Source organism: Hyperolius riggenbachi, chromosome 5 (genome assembly GCF_040937935.1).
Source record: "Hyperolius riggenbachi isolate aHypRig1 chromosome 5, aHypRig1.pri, whole genome shotgun sequence".
Taxonomy (NCBI): Eukaryota; Metazoa; Chordata; class Amphibia; order Anura; family Hyperoliidae; genus Hyperolius; species Hyperolius riggenbachi.
This window is the reverse complement of record NC_090650.1, coordinates 33040609-33061751: the sequence shown is the minus strand read 5'-3', so window position 1 is coordinate 33061751 and position 21143 is coordinate 33040609. Positions and strand designations below refer to the sequence as shown.

Genomic DNA, 21143 nt, shown 5'->3' with positions numbered 1-21143 from the left:
CCACGCCCCGGGCCCATAGGGTTTAATTACACTAGCTCTTTCAAAAGAGCTAACGTTTGAGCGTTTTGGCGAAATCGCTCAAGTGTGAATGGATCCTAAAGGAAACCTGAAGGTGAGAGGGATATGAAGGCAGCCATATTTATTTCCTTTTAACCCTCCTGGCGGTTCATTTCTTCTGCCAAATAGGCAGAAATACATTTTTTTTGTTTGTTTTTTTTGTTTCATGTAAAGCTACCAGAGTGTTAGCTACATGAAACACTAGAGGGCGCATGTGTCCCTCTAGTGCGATCGTCGCCGGCATCAATCGCAAACAGGGGAACGCGTTCCCGTTTGGCTTCTCCTGTCGCCATGGCGACGATCGGAATGACGTCAGACGTCAGCCAAAGTCCTGACGTCAGACGCCCCTGATCCAGCCCTTAGCGCTGCCTGGAACTCATTGGTCCGGGCAGCGCAGGGCTCTGGCAAGGGGGGGGGGGGGGGGGGAGGGCCTCATCTGCCGCTGCGTGCGGGCGATTGCCGCAGAGCGGTGGCGATCAAGCTGTACGTGCGGCTAGCAAAGTGCTAGCTGCGCGTACAGCACTTTAAATAGCACAAATCGCCCCACCAGGGGCTGAGATATCCTCCTGCGCGGCATAGCCCGAGCTCAGCTCGGGCTTACCGCCAGGAAGGTTAAGCAATACCAGTTGTCTGGCGTACCTGCTGGTTCTTCATGCATCAGTAGCATCTGACACCTGAAACAAGTGTGCTGCAAATCCAGTCAAACATCTCATCTGCATGCTTGTTCAGGGTCTATGGTTACGAGTATTATGCCTGGTACCCGCCATGCAATTTCCTACAGATTTCAGGTCGAATTGATAATTTCCGACTAGTCTGATCTAATTTCTGATCAATTTTAAACAAATGATTGGAAAATCGATCAGAAATCAGATCAGACCTGTCGTAAATGATCGATTCAACCTGAAATTTGTCCAGAATATGCATGGAGTGTACCAGGCATTGGCGGCAGATGATCAGCAGGACAGCCAAACAATTGGCATTGTTTAAAAGGAAATAAATATGGCAGCCTCCATAGCCCTCACTTCAGATGCCTTAAAGGTAACCTTAACTGAACGGGGGTAAAGAGTTTTACTTACCTGGGGCTATTACCAGCCCCCTGCAGCAGTCCTGTGCCCTCGGCGCCGCTCTGGAATCCTCTGGTCCCCCGCTGTCACTTAGTTTCATTTTTGACGACTCACCAGTCGCCGGCCGCCATGCGTATTATTGGACGCATTCACCAATGCAATTAGCGCTATTGCGGACCGCAACGCGTACAAAAATACGCGTTGCCGCATATCTACGCGTGCGGAATGCGGCAACGCGTATTTTTGTACGCGTTGCGGTCAGCAAGAGCGCTAATTGCATTGGTGAATGCGTCCAATAATACGCATGGGGGCCGGCGACTGGTGAGTCGACAAAAACGAAACTAAGTGACAGCGGGGGACCAGAGGATTCCAGAGCGGCGCCGAGGGCACAGGACTGCTGCAGGGGGCTGGTAATAGCCCCAGGTAAGTAAAACTCTTTACCCCCCCCCATCCCCCCCCCCCCCCCCCGTTCAGTTAAGGTTCCCTTTAATTAAAAGTTCACTTTTAAGTCTACTGCAATACCGCTTAAAGGCCTCAAATCACTAAGCTTATCTCCTGTCTTTAATAACTCTTCTAGAGTTGTTACCATGGTGATAAGGCATGTAGTATTCAGGAAACATTTTACCTCAGGCAAGCCTAAAGTTAACTCTTCTGTCTTTAAATTAACTCTCCAATCCTTAAAATAACTCCAGAGTTAAAGACAGGCTGTTAATTAACTGCATGTGAAAATAACTACAGAGGAGGTAAATTAACTACAGGAGAGGTAACTTAAGGAATGAAGAGGTAAGATAGCTCTCTCACGTGTGGAGGTAAGTTTTCTCTTGCTTTATTATCTCTTGCATGATCTTAGTGAATTGAGGCCAAAGAGACTCTGAAGCAAGCAAAAATTGATATTTTTACCTGCTAGTTTGCTTCAGTCTCATTAGATGCAAACCGCCGCATCCCCGCCACAAAACGAGGGCTTTAGACCCCCCCCAAATCCCAGGGCAAACATCCACGACCATCTTGGTTGTGGATTGTGCTTCCCCGAGAGGCAGAGCTTTCTGCTGTAGTTCTGCCTCACCTGACGTCAATCGCCGTGCGGATCTCCGCCTCTCCCCCGCCCCTCTCTGTGAGAGTGAGAGGGGCGGGGAGAGGTGGCGATCAGCGGGGATTGACATCAGTAGAGGCAGAGCTGCAGCTGAAAGCTCTGCCTCTTTCAGGAAGCGCTGCCCGGATTGCCCCTGGGGATTTGGGGGGGTCTAAAGCCCTCATTTTGCATCAGGGATGCGGCGGTTTACATCTAATGAGAGTACTGAAGCGAACTAGAAGGTAAAAATATTTTCTTTTTCACTTCAGTCTCTCTTTGCAGAATTAGTGCTAACTTATCAATGACGTGGTCCAACCCTTGAGGGTAACACACGGTATAGAGGCTTCCTATCTTTAACCTCTGTTCTGGTCCTCATCCATGAGAAGGGATAGACACGTGTATGTACATTCTCAAGCACACAAATAACTATGCTGTGTTCCTTTTCTTTTTTCTCTGCCTTAAAATCAGGTATGCAAGTGACAGTTTCTGTCCTGGTCAGACTGGGTCAGACTACAGCATAACCCTCACTTATAAGTAATTACAGCCATAAAGCACTTTCCTGGCAGAAAATGGCTTCTGAGAGCAGGAAATATATAAATAGGTTCAATATTTCATAGAATTTAGCTCTGGCATACTTCAATAAAAGTGTTATTGAGCAGAGACAAAGAAACAATAAAAACTTAAAAACTAGATGTAAATATGAAATAAAACTGGGATATCTAAAAAAAAAAAGGAGAAGAAGGATAGATACAATTGTTTTTCTCCTCCGTTTATTTTCACTTCGGATGTCCTTTTGAGTCCAAGACCCGAAACTGACTGATAAATCCTGAAAACCCAAATGTTGCTTAAAGTGTACCTGAGATGTACACTGTGGCTTATTTATACTTACCACGGGCTTCCTCCAGCCCCATGAGGACTGAGGTATCCCTTACCGTCCTGTTTGGCCCCTCTGTTCTGCTGCTATGACTCCCGGTAATCCGGTCAGTCGCAGCCAGTTATGGGTCTCTGTGTATGGGCGGATCGGCCTCACGTGTGCCGGTCACTCTCCTGTTATAGGGAGCGCACTGCGCAGCGTGCTCGAACAGCAGGAGCGCAACAAGGGTGGTGCATGTGGCAGAGTGCAGCATGCTTGAACAGCAGGAGCGCAACAAGGGTGGTGCGTGTGGCAGAGCCCATCATGCACAGAAACTCGCAAATGGCCACGACTTACCAGATTACTAGGATTCGTAGCAGCAGAACAGAGGGGCCGAACATGGACAGCAAGGGAGGCCACGGTCCTCATGGGGCTGGAGGAAGCCCCACGTAAGTATAAATATGGCACACTCTGCCATCTCAGGTACACTTTAAAGAGGCACTTTGCAAACCAACCCATACGCAAATATTTGCACCTGATGAAGCTTGAACTGACCCACAAAACATGTTACAGTTATTTCAATGAGAAGGTAAGCACTCCTTCACTGCTCACTACCCATGGAGTACCCCTTATCCTTTGTTTGCCCTGTACATTCCAAAACTGCTGGCTTATACAGTGCTCATAAGATTACATACAGAATTTATGATTTCTTAACCATTTTTTTTATAGAGTACACAAAAACGTTTCTCCCACTGATGGTTAGTGGTCAGCTGAAGCAATTTATTGTCAATCAACTATGTTTACTCTTTTTAAATCACAGTTATTATATCGGGCTGGTGCACACCAATAGTTTTTGGTAGCGTTTTCAAAACCGCTGCCGCTTGTGAAAGCGCATGGCTAATGTATCTCTATGGGATGGTGCACACCAGTGGTTTGAGGTTTTTAGCAAACTGCAAACGTGGCTCCTGCAGCATTTTTGCGGTTTGCAGATGCGTTTCTGCCTCAATGTAAAGTATAGGAAAGTGCTCTGAAAAACGCTACATCGGAGCGGTTTTCCAGATGTTTTTGTTACAGAAGCTGTCCAGTAACACTGTAACAATATATGAAATCTGCTACACAAAAACGCTCCAAAAAAACCCGCTAGGCATGTTTAGGAAACCTCTCTAAACATGCCTAGAATCGCTCTGAAAATCTGCTTCAAAAACCTCGAGCGTTTTGCAGATCTGCTAGAGGTTTTTGGTGTGCACTGGGCCTTACATAGGCTGCAAGACTGCATAGCTGGTACTGAAAAGGTGCAGCAAGCTGAGAGGCAATTGCACTTTGCTACACTAAATTTGTTGCATGTTACCACACCCATATTTGTAACCACTCAAAAAACACCTCACTTTGGCCCATATGCAATTAATTTTTTCACTTGACTTATCTCCTAGGAGATAATTTTCATCTTCTCTTTTAACTAAATTTTCAGCATTTTACAATTGAAAAATTACCCAAAAGTTGGTGAAAAAGTACTATCAAATTTATTTTGAGTATTTTCTTGCTTGCTAGTGGCGTAAAACGCATTTTATGACAAATTGTGAAAATATCACCGGGGAGAAAGCTCAGGTGAAAAAGTGAATTGCATAAGGGCCTTTGTGTGAAAAATAATTTGAAGCAAAGACATGGGGCTAAATTTACAAGCTTTATCGCATACGGAAAGCATTTTCTTTTTATAATTTTAATTCCTTAAATTACCGGTTTTGTTTGTGAAAAAGTTACGAAGGAGAATACAGTACCACTACACCAGATATATAGCGTATGAGTGCGTGAGTTTGGTTTGTGGAGCGTTAAGATGGTTGGAACGTTTGAGCTGCCTTCTTTCTGCCACTCCTCTGAATGCTGCCTTTAGCTCCTCCACACACCTGGTGCCAAACCATGCTCATGTCACTATTTATATAGACACCACTTGGCAGGGGCATAATAGCTGGCCAGGGGCCCCTGCAGAGATGTCGGCAGCCCCCTCCCGGGGATGGTACAGGACAGCTAGTGAGGCCGAGTCTTATGCCCAATGTGATAATGCAGAAAGCGCAGAGGAAGCCTTATACATTACCTGCACCGGCGATCACATCTCCTCCACTTCCTGGTTATTTAGCAAGTGTCGTGCAGCCAAGTCTGAAGCCGCATGGTGATTGGCTGGCTGCACGGCACTTGCTGACAAACCAGGAAGTGGAGGAGATGTGATCACTGGGGCAGGTAATGTATAAGGCCCCATTCACACCTAAAAGCGCAAATGCGGGAGTGATTTTTCCAAGATTAACACGGAAAAAATCACTGGACACTGCAGCGTTTTGGGAGCGATCACGATTAGCGGTGCTAAGAATGCTAATCGCGATCACTAATCGTAAATCGCTGGAAAAACGCTGCATGTCACGAGTTTGCGTTTAACGCTAACCGCAACTGCGGCAGTGAGAACACTGCCATAGGTTTACGTTTTTAAAAACCGCTAGCGTTTTGCACTGAGCGGGAATCGCGCAATTCCCGCTAAAGTGTGAATGAGCCCTAAGGCTTTAGCTGAGCTTTCTGCTCTATATTATGTACAAGATCTCCACCAGGCCCTCCCCAGCTCCTGGGCTATTGCTACACCACTACCTGCATTAATCCCCACAATGCACCAGAACATTTATAAAAATAATAACGCACTTATCGAATAAATAACGACTTGCGCTGTATTTTATCGACCAAATTCAGTAAATACCATAACAGGCGCACACTGCATTCAAGGTTTGTTTGTTTTTTTGTGAGTATTAGTATCTCATGTGCAGAGGTGTAGCTATTTATTATGGGCCCACCCCAGCAAAACTTAGATGGGACCACCCACAGCATTTCCCTGGACAACCCCTTGAGACCCTCACAGCCTGAGGCCATCCTAATCTTTACATCTATAACAAGTGTAGCCTCAAAAACACCTGATCTAAAGGATGGACCCCTTTATCAGAGGGAGTGAAGTAATAGTTGGGGTCCAGTGTTCTCCCCAGGCTCTTTTAGCCGGATGCTCCACCCGGCTAGTTTTGGTGAGCACCCGGCTGTCATCGGCTCACTTCCTTCTCTGCTGTAAGCAGAGTTGAGCAGAGAAGCACCGGCCCTGCACTCTCATCTCGCCCCACCCAGCTACTATTTCATACCGCCTGGCTGAAAATAAATTATCGGGAGAATACTGGGGACTCCTTACAGCTTCCTCTGCAGTCACCCCCCTGCTCATGTAGAGATTGATGCTTGATAAGCAAATCGGTAATCTACCGAACTTCTTCAACCACAATATGTGTGAATCCATCCCCCAAAACGCATACATTTGAAATCGGCGCTGGTAGATTTGGGCGCAGGATTCAGCCGGTATATGGCTGATCCTGCTGCTGCACAAGTCCCGGCCGTGTTAATTACTATTCCTCCTCCAGGCCGCCATGGATAGAGGGGAATGATAGAATTCAGCTTCCAGCTATTGCTGGAGGCCGAATTATTGTGTTTTAAAAGCAACTTCAGCTTCGTCTTCTGACGGCGCCGACGTGACTCACTGAGCGCGCTATAGCTGTAATTCCTATTACAATCTATGGTGGCGCCGACTGCGCCCAAATCTTCCTGCTCAGAAAAGCACTGCTTTGCCCAAATCACCCATCTTTAGTAACAGCCTATGCACAGATCACACAACAACAAACTGTCCACATTCTTTATTTTCATAAAAAGACGACATGATGTCAAATTTAACGGCTTAGTACTTAGGGTCTCCTTAGAGGGCAACATTATACAATAAAAAGAAAAAAATACTCTACGAACACTGTTATGAATGGAACAATTACGGCACAGCTTCAATTCAAACTTGGTTCGCCTTACAGACCTCATTTTGTTTTTCTTCCTTTACTGCGGTTTGTGTCCCCTGGGAATTGGGGGCACATCACTTCCTGTAAAGAAAGCTCTGCATTCTGGGAGCCTCACCCCTGACAACCATCCCCGCTCTGAGATCTGACTCCTGCTCCAGTACCTCCATTCACAGAGAAAGGATATGAGGGGAAATCATTGTCAGCATGACAGGCAGGCAGCAAAGAAAAACCCTCAACAGTAATGCTTCTTCATTTTCCTCAGAACTTAAAAAAAAAAAAAAAATTAAGGCAGTACGGGAAGGATCTCAGCTTCTGTGTCCTTATCTGCTAGAATACACCTCGCTTCCTCCCCAGACAGGAAGTGGAAAGATCTCTCCAACAGACAGCGATAAATACAGCAGGGTTAGGAAGTTGGTGGGGGCAGGTGTTAGAATCACCGAAATTGCTGCCCCTCGTTTTCTGTCCCCAACGACTACCGGGGTTTATATTAATACCAAGGAAGCCCCAGGGACAGCAAATGATTGATGTTTCCCTGATGGGGACACCGGCCATAAAAACAACATCCTTTTATTCATCAACCCACAACTAGAGAGAAAATAAGTTTAGCTGGAACTGGGTTGAAAGCCCAACTCTATTCATGAGCAAAACATTTCTCCAAATATTCTAATTAGCCTCGCCCAGGAGGCAGAAGTTGGAATTAGCAAATCATAACTTCTATCAGATCCATTTAAAGAAAACCTGTAAGCGGCAGACTAGAAGTCTCTGGGCCAGGCTTCCCTCTATACAAGTGCGTAACTTTTTTTTTTTAAGGGGGTTCTGTGGAGGGTTAAAAAAATAAAAAAAACTGACTTACCTGGGGCTTCTATCAGCCTACTGCAGCTGTCATGCCCCGTGCTGTCCTCTTATGATCCTCTGTTCCCCACCGTCGGTCCCGGTCTAATTATTCTTTTAATTGAACTGCGGCTGCGTGGCCGTGCGCTCGCTCCCCCTCACGTCTCCGGGAGCTTACTGCGCAGGCTCAGTATGAGGTTTTCTCGTACGGCGCCTGCGCAGTAAGCTCCCAGAGACACGAGCGGGAGCACACAGTATTCGTCTAGGTGGACGAATAATTACATCGGGACCAGCGGCGGGGAACGGAGAATCGTAGGAGGACGGCGCAGGACATGACAGCTGCAGGGGTCCGATAGAAGCCCCAGGTAAGTGTCGGTTTTTTATATTTCCCCCACAGAACCCCCTTAAGTTACAGGTCAGCTGTAAAAGGAACTAAAAGGTGAGAGAGACATATGAAGGCTGCTATATTTATTTCCTTTTAAACAATACCAGTTGCCTGGCAGACCTGCTGATCTATTTGGCTGCAGTAGTGACTGAATCACACCAGAAACAAGCATGCAGCTAATCTTGTCAGATATGACAATGCCAGAAACACCTGATCTGCTGCATGCTTGTTCAGGGTCTATGGCTAATAGTATTAGAGGCAGAGGATCAGCAAGACAGCCAGGCAACTGGTATTGTTTAACCTCCTGGGCGGTAACCCTGTGTGTGACACGGGGTAAGCCGCCGGAGGGTGCCGCTCAGGCCCTGCTGGGCCGATTTACATAATTTTTTTTTTTTTAAACACGCAGCTAGCACTTTGCTAGCTGCGTGTTTGGTCTGATTGCCGCCACCCGCCGCCGATGCGCCACTACCCGCCGCGATACAGCCCCCCCCCCGCATACCCCTTACGCAGCCTGGCCAATCGCTGCGCTATGGGGTGGATCGGGATTTCCCTGTGACGTCACGACGTCGATGACGTCACTCCGTTCGTCGCCATGGTGACGGGGGAAGCCCTCAAGGAAAACCCGTTCAGAACGGGATTTCCTTATGGCAACCGGCGGCGATCGGTGGGTACGGGGGCTGGGCGGTTACGCCGCTGGGAGGGGGTAAGCATGTAGCTAGGCTAGCTACATGCTAAAAAAATAAATAAATTGAACCCCATTTCACCCCCCCCGCGCAGCCGCACTTATCATCCTGCCAGGGAGGTTAAGAGGAAATAAATATGGCAGCCTCCATTTCCCCCCTCACCCCAGGTTACCTTTTACCAGCAGTATGATCGATTATTCAGCAACATACTAGCCCGCCCCCTCCCCCCGGGTCTAAGTTAATCAGCTTTTATTAAATATTACCCAATCCCAGCTAAAGCCTATGAAGTTTCAAATACAGAGGAGGGTTAGATAAAGCTGTCTGTATCCTGCTAAGGACATTTCCTTGCACCTCCTTATCTGGCACTCGTAAAAGGCACAAGGAGTCAGTGAAAGGAATTTTACCAAACTTACACAGGGACAGCAAGAAGAACCTGACAAAAATTCTAGATGCCTACCTCACTGCTGTAGCAATTTCTCCATATTGTTGTCGTGAATCATAAAAAGAGCGACAGGAAGTGAAACTCTTCCCAAAGTAAAAGAGCAAAGGGAAAAGTTTAATTGCTTGAAATTGATCCAAACTGCAATACAAATCTAACACAGGCTCTTGACTTGTCTTACAATATCAAATCCTCCCAATAAAATTTTGGGTGGAGGTTTAAGAGTGAATTATAAACCATTTTTTTCTGAAATAAAAGAGAAGTGTATACAGCTAACGAGTGACAATGGCACCTGGCAACAGGTTGCATTATTAGTGTTTATGTGATCTGATCAACACTGAAGGACTCAACAGTGACGTCAGGAAGCTGTGATGTGGAAGTGTTCCCCTGGGAATGAAGATTCTTTGTGGTTGATTCATTAAGCGCAGTTTAATGTGAGCAGCGCGAGTTGTGCGCACGCTATGCGTGATAGTGCAGCACAGCGTGCACTGGTTGTTACTGGTTGTACATGCGTGCGCTCCTTCCAAGTGACGGCCACTCCACTGATCCCACCCTTAGCCCTGTCGGGATCAGTGGTTTCATAGGACGTTATCCCCACACTGCGATTGGCCGAATGGGCTGCCTGTCACTTGACAGGCGGCCTACTGCGCGCTATGCAGCACTACCGCGCACAGCTCACGTTGTGCTCACATTAACGAGTTAACCCCTGTGATTCCATCTAACAAGTTTACCCATTTCAGAAAATCTACGAAACACATGGAGATACATGAAAGCACAACAACAATCTTAAAAGATACCCAAGGCGAGCGGTTACAGAAAAACGACGCCATAGGTGTGTGTGGGGAGGTGTGCAGGTGCTTGCCGCACCTCCCGTGTGCCAGCATCACAAGGCTGTCAATGTCCAGGTCAAAGGGCACAGACCACAGTAATGGAACGGGGTCTGAAGGAGGACACTGACACACGGGAGGTCCAGCAAGCATCTGCACCCTGCCCTACACACACATATAGCGTCCGGTTTTCAGTAACCCCTCGCCTCGGGTATACTTTAATGTCCTGCTAATTTAAAGGGGCACTACAGCGAAAAAATTTTAAATGTAAAATATGTACAAACGTATACAAATAAGAAGTACACTTTTTCCAGAGTAAAATGAGCCATAAATTACTTTTCTCCTATGTTGCTGTCACTTACAGTAGACAGTGGAAATCAGACAGAAGCAACAGGTTTTGGACTAGTCCATCTCTTCATAGGGGATTCTTAGCAAGGCTTTTATTCTTTATAAAGATATTCCCTAAAAAGGATTTAAACAATAATGCTGTCCAGTCTCCCTGCTCCCTACACAATTTTTTGGCAGTTGGACGGAGCAACTGCCATTCACTAAGATCTTTTGAAAATAAATATATCCCTGAGAATCCCCTATAAAGAGATGGACTAGTCCAAAACCTGCCACTTCTGTAAGATTTCTTATTTGTATATGTTTGCAGGTCCTGAGGAAGCGCTCGTTTGCTGAGTGCGAAACAGCTGTCGACTGTTTTATCTTGCTTGTCCCTCTCTTTCCTGGCACCCTGTTGCTATTGATGTCATACATCAGTTTTTAAACCTGTTTACAATAAAGCTCAATTTTTACTGGATGTGCCCAGCTGCTTCTATCTACAATAGTGACTAATTTTCTTGCTGGGCCTACTTGTCCTCTCTGCCACCCCTTCCCCATAGGAGAATATGCTGCTCAGTAAAAACCCCAGCAGCACATTCGAACATCAAAATCATTCCTAAACTGTCACCTGGTGTGATCATGAAAAATGTTTGCAGGCAAAATGTGTCCAAAGTGAGTTTATCTTCCTGCTGATGCTGTAGCTGGCTTCGAACACTGGTGGCCAGCTTGTCCGATTAGCAGTCACGTTACCTGTACATGCTTCTACCTTACGGCAGAAAAATTTAGTTTGCATTCACTTTAAACACAGGCAATTCCCTATACAGTGAGAGTATGGCTAGCGGAGAGCTGCTCTTACACGACAGATCACAGTCTCAATGACATGAACGTTACTCTGGCTCTAACTGGTACATTACCAGTTGTGTCTAAGCTACCAAAGCAGCAGCACTGTTCTGTAAAAAGAGTTCTGGCTGTAATATAAAGACGGGCTGACAATTCTATACTAGTAATAGTGTCACCCTGCCGGGATGTCCTCTGTGCCCTATAAAACTCTTCTCTTCAGCAGAAGCTGATTCTAGGAATGTCAGATCTCCTCCTTTAGTCTTTGCTGCCCTTTCCTCCAGCCTTTGGCTTAACCTGAACGCCTTTTTTCTTCAAAAGAAGTTTCTTCTTCCCTCCAATAATCACAGCTTGGAGCTTCTTCTTCTTGACTGTCGTAGCCAAAACACGCCATTTCTTTGAGCCACCGCTTCCAACTTTTTCTTGCTTTTGTTTACTGAGGTCTTTCTTAGGCTTCTTTACTTTCATTGTAGTTTTCTTCTCCTTGCCGATTTGCTGCTTGGCCGTGGTTTCTGCAGGCTTCTCCTGCTTGACCTCACCCTGCTTTTCAGTAACCGTTTTCTTATCTTCGCCTTCTGCATTAGTTTCGCCATCGCCCTTTGGTCGTTTTACCTTAGGGGTTTTCGTTTTGGCATCACTCACACCTTTCACTTTACCCCCTTCCTTTTTGAGGGCAACTTTCTTTGCCTTGATCAAGTTTTTATTTTTGAGCTTGGTAGCCTTGTTCTCATCAGTTTTCTTCTTTTTCTGCGCATTGTCCTCTTCCGTCCCTTCGGCACCTTCCTCTGTCACTAACTTTCTTTTTGCTGCAGCCTTTTTAAGGAGTAGGAGTTTTCCCTTGTTTTGGCCTTGGCAAATATTTACATGGTTGAAGAGAGATTTCTTGTACAGGAATCGTTTTCCACAGTGCACACAAGGCATGACCGTTCTTTCCCCGTGGACAACTTTGTGCAGCAACAGCAGCTTTCGTTTAGGGAACTTCAGCCCACACGTTGCACAAGTAAATGTCTTTTCCTCACTTGTCTTTTTAGGCTGCTCTGTGTCCATTTCACCGCCAGAGCTTTGATTAGAGGTCAGTGGAGGTTCATGCACTTTGCTATGAAGAGAAAGTCTACCTTTACTTGAACAGACTTTGCCACAGATTTTGCACTGGGCCTCTTCTTGGCCACCTTTAGGAGTAAGATTATGCTCAGAGCTGGGTGACTTATGCATCCTACAATGAAGAACGAAGCTGGCCTTAGTAGAACAGACTTTGCCGCACTCTTTGCATGTGAAGGAGATGCTCTGAACATCAGTTTTAACGTTCTGCTCACTGTCCAGTGGCGACTTGTGTACCTTGGAGTGAAGAACAAAGCTGGCTTTGGTGGAGCACACCATGTCACAATCTTTACAACTGTAAGACTGAGGTTCAGCGTCTTTTGAAGTTTGTTCATCGACAGAGGACAACTTGTGTATCTTGCTGTGGAGGACAAAGGAGGCTTTGGTGGAGCACACCATATCACAGTGCTTGCAGTTAAACTGACGTTGTTCTGCGTTACCTTTAGAACTCGGTTGGCCAGCTGGAAATCTGTGCATTTTACGATGTAGGAAAAAACTGGTTTTTGAGTAGAATACTGCCTTGCAGAATTTACAGACAAAACTTTTTTTCTCAGTGTCAGTTTTGAAAGCCCCTTCAGCGCCAGGAGTCTTGTGCACCTTACAATGAAGGACAAGGCTGGCCTTCGTGGAACAAACTTTGTCACAGTATTTACAAATAAAGGCTAGCGAGTCAGGCTCTGCCTTGATGCTGAGGTTCTGCTCGTCAGAAAATGGAGACTTGTGCACCCTAGAATGAAGGACAAGACTAGCCTTTGTTGAACAAACTTTGCCACAGTCTTTACATATGAAGGTTTGAGTGCCAGGCTCTGTCTTGACTTTGAGGTTCTGCTCATCAAATGGAGACTTGTGTACTTTAGAATGAAGAACCAGACTAGCCTTTGTTAAACAAACTTTGTCACAGTCCTTGCATATAAAGACTTGAGTCTCGGGCTCCGTTTTGATGTTGATGTTTGGCTCGGTACCAGTGGTTGACTTGTGCACTTTATAATGAAGCACAAAACTGGCCTTTGTGGAACAAACCTTGCCACAGTCCTTACAAACATAGACATGAGATTCGGGCTCAACCTTAATATCAAGAACCTGCTGCTCAGTACTGGATAGGGACTTGTGTACTTTACGATGAAGGACAAAGCTAGCCTTGGTTGAGCACACTTTACCGCAGTCTTTGCAAAGGAAGCATTTTTGGAAGTCAGCAACCACCCCAGGGCTGGCAGCTGGCTTGTGTGCAGAATGATTTTTCAAATGCATTTTAAGAGTAGCTTTAGAGGAGAAGACTTTTTTACATTCTCTGCAATTAAAAGGATGTTCTTCCAAGTTTGGATGAAGGATCTTTTCAGACAACCTGTGAATCTTCCGATGGAGTACAAAGCTGGCTTTAGTGGAACACACTTTACCACAATCTTGGCATCTGAAAGGTGACCCCTCTAAGACATCTTTGCCAGTCACGTTCTGCTCATTGGTAGAGGAAGGATCAGAAGGTAGAATTCTGTGCATCTTGCGATGAACGTTAAGCCTTGCCTTGCTAGGAAAGACTTTGTCACAGTCTTTACAAGAGAATGGACATTCACCAGTGTGGAGACGTTCATGAACCACAAGTCTCTCTCTCTGCTTAAAGCTTTTAGTACACATTGAACACTGGTATGGCTTCGCAAATAAGAGCTGGTAGTTTCTGTGCGAATAACGATGAGCAATTAAGGAGGCCTTCTGCCGGAATCGACAAGGGCACTCCAGACATGCAAAAGGTCGGACACCTGAATGTACACGCATGTGGACTCCAAGATGGTTCCTTTTTGTGAAGGTTTTGTCGCAATCTGGACAGCGAAAAGGACGATTTTCATCATGAGCATGGGTATGAATATTTAAATACTGCTCGCTGGAGAAGACTTGTGGGCACTGTGTACATGTGAATGACTGTCCCCCTATGTGGCCCTGCTGGTGACTGAGCAAAGTCTCCAAGTTTGGCATGCTGATGGTACATTCTAAGCATTCCCACGTTTCCTCTTGTTTGATAAATGCAGCGGCAAAGGAGCTAACTTCACCTTGACCACAGGGAACATTATCATTCTCCTCAACTTTAATAATGTTTTTCTCTGTATATAAACATTTTCTGCCTCGCTTCGGAGTGCTGCTTAAAGCTTTCTTTGGGAAACTTTGCAAACCTGAGGAACCAGGTTCTTCTTTGCTGAGGAAACTGAGGTTTGTTTTTGGATAATCTTCTCCAATACCGATGGATTCATCAACTGAAGAGGTATCGGAGATTCCAGCTTCGGAGTTCTCAACATCCTTTATCAGTTCAACAGACTTAGAAGCAATCTCTTTCTTTTTTCTAGCTTTATTCATGAGCCCTTTCACAGCCAGCATCATATTCATCAACTTAAGTTCCTTTTTCTGCTTAATCATTGACCGAATTTTCCTATTCTTCATGATATGCAATTGTTTGGCTTTAAGACGAAGTGCGGCTAGGTGTTTCTGCTTTAGAGCTCTATCGCTGGGGAGTAGCAATTGCTCTCCACTGTCATCAAACAGTTGGCTCTTACTCTGAAGTCTACATGCACGACACTTTTTGGACCAACGTCCAACCCGCCGTCTTTTATGCAGTCTACATCCGCAGGATTCACACTGGACTGCAGAGTGACTCAGAAGATGAAGATGAAGAGATCTGTTACATTTGAATGATTTACCACACTGATGACACAAGCGTGGCGATTCTCCATCCGGTAGGACAACGCTCTGGTCACTTATCTCAAGCTCATCAGAGGACTCGTGTTCCTCACGGTTTTCTCTCTCATTTTTTAAAGAGTCTGTGTCATCAAGTGACTTTCCTGCAAGGTTTGCAGGGTGATCAGGGTTAGTTCTTTTTGATTTCTGAACAATGACACTAGAATCTTCATCATCTGACATATCCACCTCTGGTTTTTTCCCCCTGCTAAATTCATCGATGTCAGTGGTCTCGCTGTCTTCGTCTTCACTTTGTTCTGCATTTAATTCTTCCTTCCTTTGCTCCTTGAGTTGCTTAGCACATTTCTTACATCTTCTAGGGATCCTCTTGGTCTTATACTTTAGATGCATGTGACAACCACAAGTCAGACACTGGGGTAACGTGTGACTTCTGATGTGTCCAGCAAGAAGAGCAGGAATCTTGAAAGATTTATCACATTTGGGACACTTATACATTTTTTTACTTGCAAGACCCAGCCCCTCCTTCTTAACGCCAGCTGAAACAGAACCATCAGCATATGTAGTAGGATCCTTAGAAATAGCTGTTTGTAAACTGTCTTGTTCCTGTTTAATTTTACTGTTGGAAAACTCACCAGACAACCGCTCTTTTCTTGATTGTTGCAGTTCTTGACCAAATTTTGAATGCTCATTTACATCTTGGTTGACATGTCTTTTTCTTTCTGCTTTGCGGCATTTAAAGCACATGGTTTGCCAGGTCATCTCTTTCCTACTGCGCCGTAACCTTCTTCCACACTTTGAGCACTCTGCAGCACTGCCCAGTGGTTTGGCTGTGCCAATGTTCTCTGCATCTTCTTCATCTTCATCCTCCATCAGCTCTGAATCCTCTAGAAAAACATCTGGATTGTCATGGCCTTCAGGTTGGCCCGAAGACAAGGTGATGACATCCAGTATTTTTCTAGAGCCTGCAGTGTCTTTATCCAGTATTACCCCCGTGACTATGTCACTTGGTTCTTCCAAATCTTCCTCCACATTGTCGGTTATGGTTTTATTTGCCAAATCTTCTGGATCGAAGCCAGCAAGTGGTATCTCAGAGAGCTCAGCATTCTGTAGTTCTGTAAGTGTAACGCTCTCTTCAAGGCCCATCTCCTTGATTTCTTTTCTAAGGTCACTGCTCTCAATTGTACATGATAAAAGGTCTTGGTCAGAAGAGAGATCTGTAGTTTGTTTGTCCACTAATACATCTGTCTCTGTCGTGTTTTCTCGGCTTATCTCCATTTCCATGCTAGATGCATGCTCCACCTGCTTGTCTGCTGACTCTACCTTTATTTCTGCGTTGCCTGAGGGTATGGCATGGTTATTCTGAACATCTCTGGCACTTTCATCTAAAACTTCAGAAGACTTGTCCGTCACTTCATGCTCTATACGAGCATTTTGCGGTGGTGTATCAGTTTCTTGGTTAGAGATGCATTTTTGAATTTCTTCTTCAGGTGCAGCGGGTAATTGATCACTGGCACTCTCTGGTATTTCATTTTGCTTTTGCACTATATCAGAAATGATAAGCGGATTAAGTCCATGGCTAGGGCTACTGGCACGTTGCTTTTCTATACCCGCTTCAGGAAGCTCTAGAGTATCAGTCTGTTCTTTACCATCATCTTCTACAGTAACAGAGACATCATAAGTCTCATTACTGTGGACTGCACTGGACTGAATGGATTCCCCTACAGAGGGCACATCCAAAGCTTTTGAGATGTTCTCATGAGGCTCAACATGTTGATTCTCAGTAAGGGGACTTCTCTCTGGCAATAAGTCATTTTTCACGGTTTCATCACCACTGCAGGATGGTTCAGTGATAACAGGTTCCTGTGAAGTGCTCTCTGTAATAGAATCTTGTGGTAATAAGTCAGCAGTGGGATCTTCAGGCTCAACATCTGCTAGGCCAGGTTTCTCATTTGTTGGCAGGCTTACGGGTGACCAAGCATTAGTAACAGCCACTCCTTTCTGAGTATCTTCAAGCACGGGAGTTTTTCTCAAGTCATTCTGCCCTTGCATTGTATTCTCCTGTAAGCTAGTGCTTGCTTCTGGCTGGTGACTTGTAAGGGTGCCTTCATCAACATTTTGCTTAACTGGAGTTGGGAAGGACTCTGTCTCAATTGCAATGTTGCCAATTTGAGGCTCGGTAAATGGTTTTGGGGAAGTTTCACTGTCTTCCATCTGTGATGGCTGACCGCTCTCCAGGTTTGTGGTTATAGGAGGTTCATTGTCAACTATATCATCTCTGTCCTGATCCAGCAGTTTGATCATTTCACTTTCAGAAATGTAAGTCATGTTGTTGTCATCATCTACGCAGATATCGCCTACTTTGTCCTCAACCATCAGTGTACTGTGAGGGCCTCTGCTATCATGAGGGCTCTGGCCCTTTTCACACACCTCCATCGGAGTCTCTGATTGGAAAATGTCTCTTTCAAACAAATCAACATGTCTTTTCTCACAAAGATCATTATACAGCATATCTTGTACCGGTAAGGGACTCGCAGCTTTCTCTGGATTTTTGCTTCCCTCCTGCATATCGCTGTCACCTTCCGAAATTGAGACTTCAGCAACTTCTTGAGGTGCTATACAGAGGGCTGCTTCTGACTCCATATTTATGTCCTTGTTTGATGCTGGTGGGAGCTCGTATTCTGATGGTACTGCCATGTCTGCATTACTGCTCTCAGAAGGTTCATTTTCTGTTGGTGAAGTAGACTTTGCTTCTATATTTTCATCTCCAGTTCCTTTGGTGGTGGTCGTCTCCTCAGATTTATTGCCAAGATCAAGTTTGGCATCTTCTTTCGTAGGCAACTCATCAGCATTGCTTTCAGGCTGTGAAACAGACAGTGCAGCAGGTTCACAGATATTTTCTATTTGCTGCTCATCAGGTTTATGCAAAGACTTAGGAGGTGGGGTAACTCTCTGTTCCTCACACTGAACGTCAGTTTCTTGTACAGTCAAGGTTTCTTTTCTTTCTACATCCACGACCACCTCTTTGACAACTTCATCTGACGGGTTATCTTCAGAAACATTAGACTTGGTCATGCTAAGTGCAGAATCTTTCAATAAATCTGTATCATCTATCGTGGACTGATCATCTTCATTTTGGTTTGGTTCTGCAGGTACCGTGCTGGTGGAAGAATTATCCTGAAGGCTTATTTCTATCGTGGACTGATCATCTTCATTTTGGTTTGGTTCTGCAGGTACCGTGCTGGTGGAAGAATTATCCTGTAGGCTTTTTTCTATCGTGGACTGATCATCTTCATTTTGGTTTGGTTCTGCAGGTACCGTGCTGGTGGAAGAATTATCCTGTAGGCTTATTTCTATCGTGGACTGATCATCTTCATTTTGGTTTGGTTCTGCACGTACCGTACTGGTGGAAGAATTATCCTGAATGCTCATTTCCTGGAAATTTACATCAGTGGCAGACTGGTTGGCCACGAGAGTGACTGAAGAAATATTTGCAGCATTCATATCAACTTCTGGTATATCAGATGGCTCAATCTGGAGTTCTGGTAGAGATGCTGGACTGGCAGAAAGCATTTCGTTATTTTCCGGGGAGGTATCCATTTGGTGTTCAGCAGTAACACAAATGTCACTGGGTGGGGAAGGACTAAAAGTTTCACGGTTGTCCTCTGGGAGGTCCTTCTGAGAAACACCTGCAGGCTGTAAAGTTTCTTCAATGGGGGTCTTTGGAATTTCCGCACTAGGCTGACTTGTAGGGTCCTCCTCAAGGGCAGAAGCATTCGCCAAGATAGATGGTGCTGGCAGAGGAAGAACAACATCCTCAGGGGAGATAGTCTCAGGGGTGAGGTTTTCATTCATTTCAACATCACATAAAGGAAGAGAACTGTCCGTATTACTTTTAAGTTCAGAAGTTTCAGAGGACTCTGTCTGACGTTCCTCAGCATCCTCTTCTACAGCATTCTTGGAATCAGGCTCTAAGCTTATCTCATTTGACAACTGCATATCTTCAACAGTATCTGTCTGAGAATTCCTTGAAGGACTGCTCACAGAGGTCTCTGCAAGAGCTTCGTCACCAGCAACGTTTAGGTTGTCCTCCTCAGAACATTCAGGATCACTAATTGTATAGGTGTTAAATACATCAGTCATTATTTCAATTGAGTTTCCAAAAGCATCAATGAGTTGAACGGTGGTGTCGGAGAACTTCGATATTCTCAACTCAAAGTGGTCTTTCTCTTGGCCATCGCTTTTCTGGAAAGTAGGCGAACTGGCACCATGAGTACGTCTGGTGATGCATTCTTTTGGGGTGAAAGCCTGGCAGACTTTCGGATCTTTTTTAAATTCTACTGCTGAGTTCAGAGGACGTTGAGGCTTAGTGTAGGTGGGTTTCACGTTCACTCCGGCAGAGGTCTTGCTGCTCCTGGTAGATATGACACGAGCTGCGGTGGTTTTCGCCGGGGCCTTGGAAACCCCATCTTCGTGACTCTGCTCATGCATCTGCAGGAAGACCTGGTGGTGGAACCCTCTCCCACAGTGCATACATGTAAACTGCTTCTTGGTCACATGACACTGACGATGCGAGTTCAGCTCGAGCCTGGTGTCAAATGTCTCGCCGCACTCAATGCACATATATTGTGCCGTGTCACTTGGGCTGCTCTGGCTCTCTGGGTCCGACAAGGGTATCTGCTCAGGAGGGATCCTCCTTGATCTTGTGCTCCTCTCTGAAATCTGCATTTTTGCTGGTCTGTATCACTCCTCCTGGCAAAACAAAAAAAAAAAAAAATGTATAGATCTGAATCTGATACATTCATACAAAAAAGGTAAGGGTAGGAGAGAAAGGAGAAAAGTGCACTATATAATGGAGAGGGGAATAGAGAGTGAAGTGGCATGTGCTGTACCATGGAAAGGAGAAAGGTGGAGGTGCATGTACTTTACTATGGACAAGGAGGAGGGGTATTGTATTACGGGGAAGGGGGGGATGGAGCAGTATGTATTACACCATGGGATTGGGAATAAGACAACAGCAGCCTTTACTGCACTAATGACAAAGGGGGGAGGGAGGAGGGGTAGCAGCATGTACTATGGAGAGGGGAGAAATAGTACAGTATACAATGTACCTTGGAGAAGGGATTGGTGATGAACAGAATGTACTGTACCCCTGGGAAACAGAGGAGTGTCATGTACTGTACTAAAGGGGGAGGAAAGCAGATAAGCATGAATGGTACGATAGGGAAAAGAGTGATGAAAGGAGCAGAATGCAGTGTACTTACAAGCAAGGTGAAGGTACGAAGCAGTATGCAGGTAGAAAAATGATGCCCCGCTACACCAAGGGTGGGTGTAAAACTTTTTCTTTCTTTATTGATTAAGGAGCCCTTTAGAGCTTCGATACGCGTCAGTCTTTTGTGTGTCTACTGATGTTTCAATAAAGAAAGAAAAAGTTTTACACCCACCCTTGGTGTAGTGGGACATCATTTTTCTACCTGCATTTTCTGAGACCCGTGGTTGCTGCTCCCTTGGGGAAAGCAGCGCTGGTGGTAGCGTTCCTACCTTCTCCTACGAAGCAGTATGTTAAGGTAAAGGATACCAGAGCTGAAAAATTTTAAAAACAGGGGGAGCAGGCATGTATGTGAAGCAGTCCTCATGGCTACTGCTCCTCAGCCTCTTCCGGGTCGGGCAGCAGTGCGTCATTTGTAACCGCTGAAAGCTCCTAGTCGCGGGCGCGCAATCAAGGACACATGCTGTTGGGACAGCGCCTGCATGCTACTGCCCGACCTGGAAGAGGCTGAGGGGGGGGGGGGGGGGGGGGGGGGAGGAAATTTCAGGTGAGAGTGGAGGGGGCAGAGAAGAACAGCGGGACTCTGGGCATCTGGGGGGGGGGGGGGGGGGGGAGGAAATAAAATTTGTGTCATCTCTCCTGCCTATCAGCCATCGCCTCCTGGTTGTCCACTAGGCTCCTGAAACTAAATCTAGACAAAACGGAATTTATGATCTTCCCACCCCGGCCATCCACGAACCTCCCAGATGTGCATGTCACTGTTAACCACACTACCATTCGCCCTACCTCTTAAGCCCGCTGTCTGGGTGTCACCCTGGAATCCGCACTCTCCTTCACTCCCCACATCCAAAACCTCACAAAGTCCTGCAACTTCCACCTT

General features: G+C 45.8%; 1 protein-coding gene across 1 annotated transcript in view; it reads right to left on the bottom strand.

Annotated features, from left to right (window-relative positions):
• Positions 1-6729: 6729 nt before the first annotated feature.
• The window catches only part of LOC137518103 (uncharacterized), a 28234-nt gene continuing 13820 nt past the window's right edge, over positions 6730-21143 (bottom strand). Inside the window, exon 3 of the mRNA XM_068235433.1 lies at positions 6730-19746. Within this exon, the coding sequence (XP_068091534.1) occupies positions 11479-19722 (8244 nt within the window). The 5' untranslated portion in view covers positions 19723-19746 and the 3' untranslated portion in view covers positions 6730-11478. The remainder of the gene's footprint in view (positions 19747-21143) is intronic.